At 30.9% G+C, this 12,221-nt stretch overlaps 1 protein-coding gene and 1 long non-coding RNA gene across 3 annotated transcripts; one reads left to right on the top strand and one right to left on the bottom strand.

Annotated features, from left to right (window-relative positions):
• Positions 1–422: 422 nt before the first annotated feature.
• On the top strand, positions 423–754 carry LOC105128364 (uncharacterized). Its single transcript, XR_842841.1, has 2 exons — positions 423–517; positions 596–754. It is a non-coding gene; the product is annotated as an uncharacterized LOC105128364 (long non-coding RNA).
• LOC105128363 (serine/threonine-protein kinase SRK2A) lies at positions 619–7,067 on the bottom strand. 2 transcript variants are annotated; one of them, XM_011029981.1, is made up of 9 exons: positions 6,678–7,067; positions 6,508–6,582; positions 6,323–6,424; positions 6,172–6,225; positions 5,986–6,078; positions 5,799–5,891; positions 4,020–4,124; positions 3,818–3,916; positions 619–1,162 (listed from the first exon to the last, which is right to left on the bottom strand). In XM_011029981.1, the coding sequence occupies exons 1-9, from the start codon at positions 6,795–6,797 to the stop codon at positions 812–814; spliced, it is 1,092 nt and encodes a 363-aa protein (XP_011028283.1). In that variant the 5' UTR covers positions 6,798–7,067; the 3' UTR covers positions 619–811. The 2 variants fall into 2 exon arrangements, with proteins under 2 accessions (XP_011028283.1, XP_011028282.1); XM_011029980.1 differs by lacking the exon at positions 619–1,162 and adding an exon at positions 2,213–2,457 and having other exon boundaries at positions 6,678–7,062.
• Positions 7,068–12,221: the final 5,154 nt, after the last annotated feature.

The following is a 12,221-nucleotide window of genomic DNA, read 5'->3' on the forward strand; positions in this document are numbered from 1 at the left end:
GAGTTTACATGTTTTTTCAAAAGAAATTAATTTTTTAATATCTTAAACATTTTCAAGTATTTTCATGATTAAGCATTATCAAGAAAAAATAAAGCTTCTGAAATTTTTATTTTTCAAGAAATATTTTTCACTCCTTGAACATTTTTAAAATTCTTTTTGAAAAAAATAAATAATTTTGAAATTCTTGAACATTTTAAAAAAAAATCAATTGAAATCTTACAGCGTGATGCAATTTACTCCTGACTAAATTTTGCAAACATAGAGTATATTTTGACCAAAAACAAGGGTGATCTACTCCTACAATTACACATAAAATAAAAAAACGAGCAAATAGAAAAAACGAATAACTACATCACATGCAAAATTAAATCAAAGAATGTTATCAGAGCAATGCTCTTGAAAGAACATGTGACAGAATCAAAGCTTCTGATAAAGAACATGCCACTTCTAAGGAATAAGACATCCTTGCATGATCAAATCCAATCTAGACAGGCAACCCAAACATAAACCCTTTCAAGCATATAAACCGTGTGTGTGTGTGTGTGTGTGTGTGTGTGAGAGAGAGAGAGAGAGAGAGAGAGTAATGCTCTGATAGGCATTCAAATCCTCCTAATTCAAGGATCATAACAGCCAGAAGTCCTTCCTGCTCAACACAGTATAATTCTCTATTTCTCATACAGTTCAATAGTTTCACACCCATTCTACCCAATATGATGCTACAATTTACAAACATTTATTCAGGACCAGCCCATTAGCACACAGTTCTACACAAAGAACGGAAGTATAAAGTAGCAGGAAGAGGGAATGAATCTTAACTGACACGAACTTCCCCACTTGCTTGTGCCTCCTTAACTCTCTTCTCATACTCATCTTCTTCTTCTTCCTCTTCTTCCTCTTCTCCGCCCTTTTGTTCAACACCCTCTGCATCATCTCCCTTCACGTCATCATCCTCTTCTCCTACCCAGCCAAAGCCTCCAATAGATCGGGATACTGGGGCAGGAATCTTGGCCTCTTCCACGATCTTCATGATTTCTTCAACACTTTGAAGAGAAAAGGTGGGATTTTCTCTCCTGTAGTACATGGCCTGAGCTGCTTCTGTCAGTTCCCTTGGCAAGTTCTTCAAGAACCATGGATGGCTCTTGATTTCTTTAATTGTGATCCTCTGTAAGAACATGTATGGTTCATAGAAACAATCAGAATTCGAATATTTAATCCATTAAAAATCAGAAGTTTAGTTTTCAGGAACTTTCCCTGCCTAACTGAAAATTCAGTGTCCATGGAGCAAGAAATATTTTTCACTCCTTGAACATTATTAAAATTCTTTTTCAAAAAAAAATAATTTTGAAATTCTTGAACATTTTTTTAAAAAATCAATTGAAATCTTACATCGTGATGCAATTTACTCCTGACTAAATTTTGCAAACATAGAGTATATTTTGACCAAAAACAAGGGTGATCTACTCCTACAATTACACATAAAATAAAAAAACGAGCAAATAGAAAAAACGAATAACTACATCACATGCAAAATTAAATCAAAGAATGTTATCAGAGCAATGCTCTTGAAAGAACATGTGACAGAATCAAAGCTTCTGATAAAGAACATGCCACTTCTAAGGAATAAGACATCCTTGCATGATCAAATCCAATCTAGACAGGCAACCCAAACATAAACCCTTTCAAGCATATAAACCGTGTGTGTGTGTGTGTGTGTGTGAGAGAGAGAGAGAGAGAGAGAGAGTAATGCTCTGATAGGCATTCAAATCCTCCTAATTCAAGGATCATAACAGCCAGAAGTCCGTCCTGCTCAACACAGTATAATTCTCTAATTCTCATAAAGTTCAATAGTTTCACACCCATTCTACACAATATGATGCTACAATTTACAAATATTTATTCAGGACCAGCCCATTAGCACACAGTTCTACGCAAAGAACGGAAGTATAATGTAGAAGGAAGAGGGAATGAATCTTAACTGACATGAACTTCCCCACTTGCTTGTGCCTCCTTAACTCTCTTCTCATACTCATCTTCTTCTTCTTCTTCTTCTTCTTCTTCTTCTTCTTCTTCTTCTTCTTCTTCTTCTTCTTCTTCTTCTTCTTCTTCTTCTTCTTCTTCTTCTTCTTCTTCTTCTTCTTCTTCTTCTTCTTCTTCTTCTTCTTCTTCTTCTTCTTCTTCTTCTTCTTCTTCTTCTCCACCCTTTTCTTCAACACCCTCTGCATCATCTCCCTTCACGTCATCATCTTCTAATCATACCCAGCCAAAGCCTCCAATAGATCGGGATACTGGGGGAGGAATCCTGGCCTCTTCCACGATCTTCATGATTTCTTCAACACCTTGAAGGGAAAAGGTTGGGTTTTCTTTCCTGTAGTATATGGCTTGAGCTGCCTCTGTCAGTTCCCTTGGCAAGTTCTTCAAGAACCATGGATGGCTCTTGATTTCTTTAATTGTGATCCTCTGTAAGAACATGTATGGTTCATAGAAACAATCAGAATTCGAATATTTAATCCATTAAAAATCAGAAGTTTAGTTTTCAGGAACTTTCCCTGCCTAACTGAAAATTCAGTGTCCATGGAGAACAATAAATAAATGAATGTAATACAGCTCAGAATAATTTGCATAAGCAAATCCTATCATTGTTTTCTGAATATTTTCTACACCATTAGCTTTCATTTTGGGCAACAGCATCCTTTCTCATAGTGCTCAATGGACATCCACCAGCTTGCCCTGGCAAGAATGCAGGGGTTCAATAGACCCTGCATCATTCATGAACAAGCTTATTTTCCCAATTCACAGAACCATGTATACTCGATTTCCTTTCTTTAATTATCTCAACAGAACAGCCATTGTTTCTCCTTCCTTTCCTATTTACTCGTTTTGGGGGCCATTAGTTTCTCTCATTCTGAGTGTTTGTGGAAAACAATTTCCAGTTTCTTGACACAGCACAGGGTAACTTTACACCCAGGTTAACCAGCACCCACCAGCATAATAAGAAACTATGACCTCAAACAATTCTATCCACATGCTATGAGGGTTCTCAGCATGTTCTCCAAATCCCTTATTTGAACAATTGGCCTGTATTAAATTTATTCACAAGATCCAATCATAAAAGTTGCACTCCAACTTACTAGCTGAAGGTTAGACTGATAACTCTAATAATATGCAATTGCCCTTGGAAAACCATATAACACAAAGAAAAATAAAAACATCAACAAGCAATGAAAGAAGAATCGCTTGTTCAGTCTTCCTGGTTTCTGATACAATATTCTAACCAAAAGGAAACAGATGAAAAGCTCCCCATGGTACAATATACAACCAGACCCATGTCTCACAACAAGCAGTTGCAATCATGAACATGCCAACCTGACAACTTTGTTCCGAACACGATATCAGTAAATTCAATGACGTGATGCAAGAAGAAAAAACACCAGAGGGTAGTGTTTCAGACAATGCATGAAAAATTTAAATAATAATAACAACAACAATAGGGGTGATGAGAAGAATAAATAGTAACACTGACAACAATTATGCAACAGAATTAGTTGGTAAGTGAGCAGGTAACTCTATAATAATTTTTATGATTTTATACCTAGTTATATAGGTTTGAACAGACTTGTAGCTAATGTAACAGGAAAGTAGGCTTATATCAAGATATTCTATCAGAACAGCAATATACATGAAAAGGAAATCCGAAGAACCTCTAATTTCCAGATTGATTAAAATTAAATGAAAGCACATCTACCAACACAAAGTAGTATGACATATCTTCACAATATAAGTTGATTGTCAAGTTTAGACAAGGTTTATCCATCCATACCCGGATTGGATTTGCAACGAATATGCGAGAGAGGAGATGTCTGCAATCCTGAGATATGTGGACATAGTCAGGGATCTTGTATTGAACTGCCATTATTCTCTGCAGGTAAACAACAAGAAATTCATAAACAGTACAAAAAGAAAAAAGAAAAAAAAGAACAACTTAAATAGAAGACAGACACACACAAGAGAGAATGTAATACATTGATTGTTTTCCTGAAATTCTTTGGGTCCTCCTGGTCCTCGAATGGATATGCTCCCACCAGCATAACATACAGAGTCACCCCACAAGACCACACGTCTGCCAACTGAACAAACAGAAATGAAAATTATAACAAACAAGCAAAGTGAGATATATTCATGTCCTTTGCCAAGAAGACATTCAAAAAAATTCAGATTTTAAATTTGCATGTCTTTGTTCTTTACAGTCCACAGAGGAAGTTTAGCTACTTTTATTTCCTAAAGTATCACATGCAAATGTGTAATGTATAATTGAAGCCACAAGCCAATCAAAAAAAGAAGATGACAAAGTTCAAATTGACATGGCAAAACCAATATGGGTATTTTTTTTCTTTTCTTTTCTTGGTCTTCATAGTTTATACTTCACAATGGTTGCCAAATAAAACTAAAATGAAACTGAAACAGGAATACAGAGAACAGGAAACATGTGACCGAAGTACACCTTCAACCAGAAACCTGAAATAAATTTGAGAAGAAAGAGGTGCATGCTACTCTCGAACCATATGGAACTATAGTTTTGCAGGATGGTTCAAAAGTATGGCCAAGCAAAATCCAGTGTTCTAAATCAAAAGGGTTAGACAAGAGACCTAGAACAGACAGATATTTTTCTTTCTACATTTTAAGATTGGGATTTCACAATCTGTGTTGGGATTTTTATGGCTTTATCACTGAAAGTACATTGTTGATAATTATAAAAAATCAAGCCATCTTAGTGACAGTTGAAATTTCCTTGAGATGGGTTTGCCTAAAATACTCAAACATTTGAAATTTCCTTGAGATGGGTCAGGTTGTCAAGATTTTTCTTCACCTCTACCTGTGAGGATTGAGCTTCAGACCACACACACACACATATAAAAGAAATCACAGAAAACCATCTAAAGATTAGATCTGCTGGTTTTAGCCTTCATCTAAATTTCACTTGGTTCACAGTCTGCTTGCAGCTGTCAGATTTAGGCTCTTTTGATGAACTAACAAACAAATAAGCCATCTGAAACTACTGAGGCTAGGAACAGAAAGAGCAGTAAATGTCTGGAACAAATTTTGTTCAGAACTGACAGCTCAAGTCTCTAAAGCTCAGATCTAAACGTTACAACCTAAGGATATAAACTAAACCAATTATAGAGTTCACTGTATAACAGCTTGAACTCGTAACTTTTAATTGGTGATACCAACACGCAAATATTTTGATGATAAAGGATAAGTTTTGATAGCTAAATCCATCTAATTCAGATGACCATGAAATGCTTAAATGCTTGAACCCTAAAAGGCAATCCTTCATACGAAATTTAATTTCCTAAAAACATATGAAGTTTCAAAAACACGTACGTTAATTTCAATTTAAATTCCATCCAACTCAGATCTATGTTAATTTTTATTCTTTTAATTCTACGGGTATAGCACAAAATGGCAATCCTCCATGCAAAAAATGAAAAACCTAAATCAATGGCGTGCAAATTAGTCCTGTTGAAGTCGCAAAGAAAATACTTTTAAGTAACAAAAAGGAAATGCAACTATAATGATCTGAGTATAACATGGTCAAACATTTATTTTAAGAAACAGCTAATTGTTGATGAGTCATGCTAGCATGCACGCTACCACCAGATGCAGATAAGGAATTTCAGGATAACACACTTAAATCAAAGTACGAGTCTTGGGAAATATTGAAGCTGTTTAACTAATGATCTCATTGTTATTAGGACTTAAAAGGAAAACATACAGACTGAAATCAAACTGAGATTTACCTTGCCATCGTATTCTCTCCGAGAGAGAACCTCTGGAGCAATATAAGCAGGAGTGCCAACTGTAGATTTGGGTCTTGAATGCAGCAAAGACGACTGCACAAATAAAATTGATAACAATCTAAAAACTACACAAATAAACCAACATAAAAACTACAAATATTAGCACCAATTTGGTTTATCAAACAACCTTAGAATAACCAAAATCACAGATTTTCAACCGCGGTGCCGGGCTTCCATCCAACAAGGTATTTTCCAGCTTCAAATCTCTATGGCATATTTGCTGAGAATCATTAAAAACAAAACAAATAATATAAAAAAAAAGACAAAAAATCAATCAGCAATCAAAAAGTACAAATAAATCAACTTGCTTTACCATAGAGTGACAGTAACTAACTCCTGAAATAAGCTGTTGGAAAAAATACCTCGCCTGAAAATAAATAAAAAATCAAACTTATTCAGCATGTTTTGTATTTAAAAATTAATCAAATAAGAAAAACAAAGAAAAAACTAATTAAAAATAAAACCTCATCTTCACTGAACCTTCCAGCATTGCAAATTCGCTCGAACAGCTCTCCTCCGGCAGCATACTCCATGATGATAGCAAGATGAGTAGGCGTCAAAACCACCTGCCAAAAAAATTAATAAAAAAAAAACACTTCTCGAGCAACATGCACCAAAATAATTAAATGAAATAGAAGTAGAAATTAACCTCCTTGAACCGAATTATGTTAGGATGGCGAAGCGATCTGTGATTGATAATCTCCCTTGCTACATTTTCATCAATCTAATCACAAAAAAAAAACAGATCTAAATTACTCCACCAATACAAGATACTACACTTCTACCATACCTCTTCTTCTTCTTCGAAAAGAAAGTTACCTTGAGGCCACGCTCGATGTATTTCATGGCGACAAGTTCTTTGGTTTGCTTGTGCCTCATCAGCCTTGCCACTCCAAAATTACCAGATCCTATGTCTTTCACCAGCTCGTACCTCTCCATTTTCCTTCTCTTTATAAATATAAGAACAGAAAAAACAAATATTTACCTCAATTAATTATAGCTCTTCCTTCTCCTTCAATTCATTTCCAAAAACCAAAACTATATACTTTCGAGGAAGAAAGCGAGAGAGAAAGCGGTAACGTCGGTGGTGGCGGCGGCGCTGGTGGGGAAGGGAAGGGAAGCAAAGAATCTGATTATGAAATTTGAAAGAAACTGAAATTAAATTAAAAAGGAAAGAAAAGGATATAGAATTATATAGACATGCTGTAGCTTTTTTCTTTTATTTATTTATTTATTTATTTTGTTAAAGAGAGGGAATGTGTCACGGAAATGGAATATCTTTTTCTGTCTATCACTGCTTGTTTTTTTAGTGAGAAATGTTTCCCCGAACCGAAACCGGGTCAAACCGACCGGATTTGGTTTGCTTTCTTTCTTTCTTTTTTTCATTTGACTAACAAATTAGCATAGTTTTTAAATCCGGTACGGTGGCCGGTCCGATTTAAGACTTGAGTTTCGGGTTTTGAACGGGTTGGCCGGGTTGGCCAGGTTAATTTCTATTTTTTTAAAAATTCAAAACAGTATCATTTTAGTAAAAAAAATAAATAAAAGTCAACAAGTTATAACCAAGTTTTGCCGGGTCAACCTGTCAGGTCGGTCGGGTCATGCCGGGTCACTCGGTTTTAGCTCGGTTTTTCCGGTTTGACTCGGCTTTGGCTCGATTTGGCTCGGTTTTTTTCGGTTCGGTTCGGTTTTTTGGTTATAAAACTGAAACCGAACTGAACCGGCTAGTTTTTTCAAAATTTTAATATTTTAATCAGTTTTTTTTTTCAGTTCGGTTTTTTCGGTTATTTGTTTTTTGGTTTTCTCGGTTTAATTGGTTTTTCGGTTTTTTTGCTCACCCCTACTTCTCGCACATAAAAAAAAAAAAGTTAATTACCCTCATCATCCTCTATTTTAGATGATATTACACTTTGAATTCTCTATTTTTAACAAATTACACTTTTCACATTGTATATTGATGAAGAAAATATGTTGCTTCCATTCGTGTAAGAAAAAACATGAGTTTTTCTTACGGGAAAAGGGGAGTGTAATTGATATAATAAAATCAGAATACAATTCTTGTTTGGCTTGTTTCAAATGCGTGTTTGGTATTTTAATATGTGTTTTTTAATAATATTTTTTATTTTAAAAATATTAAAAATATTTTTTTATATCAGTACATTAAAATCAAAATCATTGTAAAACATTGCAAAAATATTAATTGGATGTTTCTCCAAGCCACACGTAAAAATAAGTAATGTTAACTATGTTATAATGTCTAAAAACAAGTAATGTCTGAAACAATAATATTTTTAGATTTAAAAAAAAAAGTAAAGAGAAAAATTAACTTTATTAATCTTCAGGTGAAAATTGTATTTATAAAAAATATATAAGGTGCAAAGTTTGGCGGATGGCGAAGGTAATTAGTTATATTAAAATATAAAAAATAAAGAGATTTTACATTTTAATAGATTACTGACTTTTGCTATGATGAAAATCTAGTTAATTTTTTCTTGATTTTTTAAAATATATTTAAATATTATTAATGTTTTAATTTTTTTTCTAATAAAAAAATCATGTGGGAATTAATTTGATATAACTCGGTTAATTTTGTATATTCAAAATCAACTCATACAATCTATAAAAACATAGTTAGATTCAAAAAATATTTTAATATGACATATATATATATATATAAATAACAACATATTAGATTGACTTAGGACAACCCGAGTTAACATATTAAATTTATGACTCGAGTTATGAAACTATGATAACTTTATAGAAAATAAATTTTAAAGCCTAATTCTTAATCAACTAAATGTTAAAGAATAAAATTAAAAAAAATCAATTAAAAAATTATCTAAAAAGGAAAATTCAGTTAACTTGTGAAACTTGTAATCTGGGTCATAAAATCGATATAACTCTATAGAAAGCAAATCAAAACAAATTACAAAGTACAATTCTTAACTAGCCTAACATTAAAGAATGAGGTTTAAAAAAAATATAAAGAATAACTCAAATCAATCCGTTAAACTCATAGCCCGAATCATAATATAGAGATAATCTCATAAAAAAAAATTAAGCTAATTTAACTAAAAGAATAACTCAAATCAATCCGTTAAACCCATAGCCCGAGTCATAATATGGAGATAATCTCGTAAAAAAAATAAAAAATTAAGCTAATTTAACCAATCAAATTCACAACTCTAGTCATGAGACTAAAATAACCTCATAGAGAGCAAATCAAAATAAATTATAAAGTTCAATTCTTAATAGACATTGTCGGACCTAATATTGAACGATAAAATTTGTAATTATGTTAATTAAAAAATAACACAAAAAAATAAGTGAAGTCAACTCGAGTTAACTCGTTAAGCACTTTTCTTAGGTTAGAGGCCAAGATAAACTACTAAAAAGCAAACAAAAAAAATTATGAAACCTGATAATAAAATACAATATTAAATTGTGAAATTGTGAAAAAAAGTCAATAAAAAAAACTAAGTCAAATAAATTAACTCGCTAAACTAGTAATCTGGATCATGAGACAATGACAACCAGATAAAAGGTGAATTTAATATTGAAGAACTCGTGACCCAGGTCATAAAACCAAAATATTTCTTAAAAGCAACCTAATTTAACTAAGGTTACAATGTCAAAACTTGCGCACATGATCATGAGATCAGGATATCTCCTTAAAAAATAAATCAAAACAGATTATAAAACTTAATTCTCAACCGACCCCATATTGAATGATAAAATTAAAAGAAAATCTCAATTGAAAAAAAATAACCTAAATCAACTCATGTTAACCCGTTAAGAACTATTCTTGGGTTATGAGGTTGGAATAACCTAATAAAAAGTAAAGAAACAAATCATGAAGTCTAATTCCCAATTAACCCAATATTAAATAATGAAATTGAAGAAAAATATTTAACAAAAAAAATTCCAACTAAATAGGTTAATTCGTCAAACTCACGATCTGTGTCATGAAAGTAAGATAACTAAATAAAAACAAATCTAATATTAAAGGATCAAACTAAAAAAAACATTCATTAAAAAAATAAAAGAAAAAAAATCACTTATGTAAATAAGGTCAAAGTGAGCTTTTTATTGTGAACTTCTATAGTGAAAACCACCTATATTTTAATGTATTGTATAATAATAAATTTTATACTTAGAAAACAATTATAAATTTAATTTTCTAGCAATGATATAAGTCTGTCACCGACATTTCTAAAATAAAACATTCTCATGCTATTTATTTCTATTTTTATTATGAGTTTTTTTTCTTTGGGTTTTTGGCCCTTTATTTTTATCTTTTTTTTTAATTTCATTATTTAATATGATTTTTTTATTTAATCTTATCATTTAGTATTCAACTACTGGTAAATTTATTTTTATTTTTATATTTAATCCCAACATTTAATATGGGGTATTTAATTCCCTTAGGTTTTCTTTTTATTGTGATCTTTTATTTTTCTTTTCAATTTCATAATTTAATATAAAGTTTTTATTTAATTTTATCTTTTATTATTGGGTTGATTTTTTTCTTTAAACCTATTCAATGAATAAGGTCACATAGAGCAACTCCCACATGATTTAATTTAAAACCAAGGTTATCTAATTAGTCGGATTGAGATTTTTCAAGTTTAAATTGTTATATTGAGTTTCATGACAATATTTAAAAGTTTTCAATGATCTAAATATTATTTTTTCACATTCAATTTTTTTTTATCCAAGCCGGTTGATAAACTAATACATGCTAAAATGATAGGTAGAATGAAAAATGTCTTTTGTCAAAAGATACACAGTAGGTTAGAATCTTATTAATCAAGAATAAAATTAAAATACATTAACATTAAAAAGTATATAAAAGAATCAAAGATACTTTACAGAATGAATGTATCCATAATTTGGATCATGAGAATACTAGATTCACCACTTATCCAAACAAAAATCTTGATCATGAAAATACAAATTTATTATACCTTTTATTGATTAGATATAATCCTCCATAAGACACATAAAAGGGAAAACAAAAAACCTAAAAAAAACTACTGACCATGGAAAAAATCTTGTATACGACATACCACCACTAAAGAGAGGAGATAAAAGGGAGGGGGGGATTTTCATCTTGTTTGGCATTGCGATCTAATCATGTTTTAGAATTTTTTTTTACTTCAAATTATTTTTTTAGTATTTTTAAATCGTTTTGCTGTGATGATATCAAAATTATTTTTTTAATATTTTTTTGATATTTTTTAAGCAAAAAGCACTTTGAAAAATAATTTTTGTCACACTCTCAAGCAGATCCTTTAAAAAATCAAGAACAAGGCCATTAGGATAAGGCAAACAATTTTAACTATTAAATTTATGCATATTTATTATTATTTTTCTATATGAACAACTTTATCATTTTTCATAAACCTTGTAAAAATAAATCTTATTTTGTATACTTATGCATTAAAAAAATAAAAATATGTATAATTCAAACGTGTAGTAGTATTTGACCATTTAGTATAGCATATTGCGATAACTTCTATTTTTAAAAGGGATTTTCAAAGTGTATTTTTGCATAAAAAGACATTAAATTGATGTTTTTATATATTTTTTGATGACCTTGATATGCTGTTCAAAATAAATAAATAAATTTAAAAATATCATTTTTAATGCATTTTCAATTGAAAAAATAGTTTTAAAAAAGCATCATGTATCACTTTACCAAACACATTCTAAATTATTTAAGTAAGAAATAAAGTTGCATTTTATTTTAAACTAGTTTTGATCCTTAGTGTTGTGGTGTGATTGAATTTTGATTGTTTATAAATAAGTAAGTTTTTATTTTTCTCACTAAAAGAATATCTTTTCTTTAAACCTGTAATTAAACTTTGAAACTTATAAAAATATTTATTTAGATTTAATAACTCAATTTGAAATTCAAATCAATAACCTCAAAAGAATTCTAAACAAAAGAATTTATTGAACATTCTGAATTTAATTTACATGGTTCCGCTTTAGATATAGTAAGGAAAAAATAAAGATGATATCATTTCATTATATTACCATTTTGATTCCTCGCGCTACACTACAAGATGGAGCATTTTTTCTCTCAACATAAAAAAAGGTGAAGGCGATTGTTAACATTTTTTTTACCTTCAAAATGTTTTTTAACTATAAACTAAAAATTTTATACATGCATTCAACAAAATAAATAAAAAATTATATATATTAGTAAATGAAAGGAAAATCAAAACAAAAGGAAGGGAAAAATATGAGAAAACATTAATAAAAGAACTAAGTGTAAAGGTTTGAGAGCTTCGCATATGGATTTCTTAAGGCTTGAAAGGGCAACAAGTTTGTAGAAGTAAGATTAATATTTTT

Source organism: Populus euphratica, unplaced genomic scaffold (assembly GCF_000495115.2).
Source record: "Populus euphratica unplaced genomic scaffold, PopEup_1.0 scaffold14.1, whole genome shotgun sequence".
NCBI classification, from domain to species: domain Eukaryota; kingdom Viridiplantae; phylum Streptophyta; class Magnoliopsida; order Malpighiales; family Salicaceae; genus Populus; species Populus euphratica.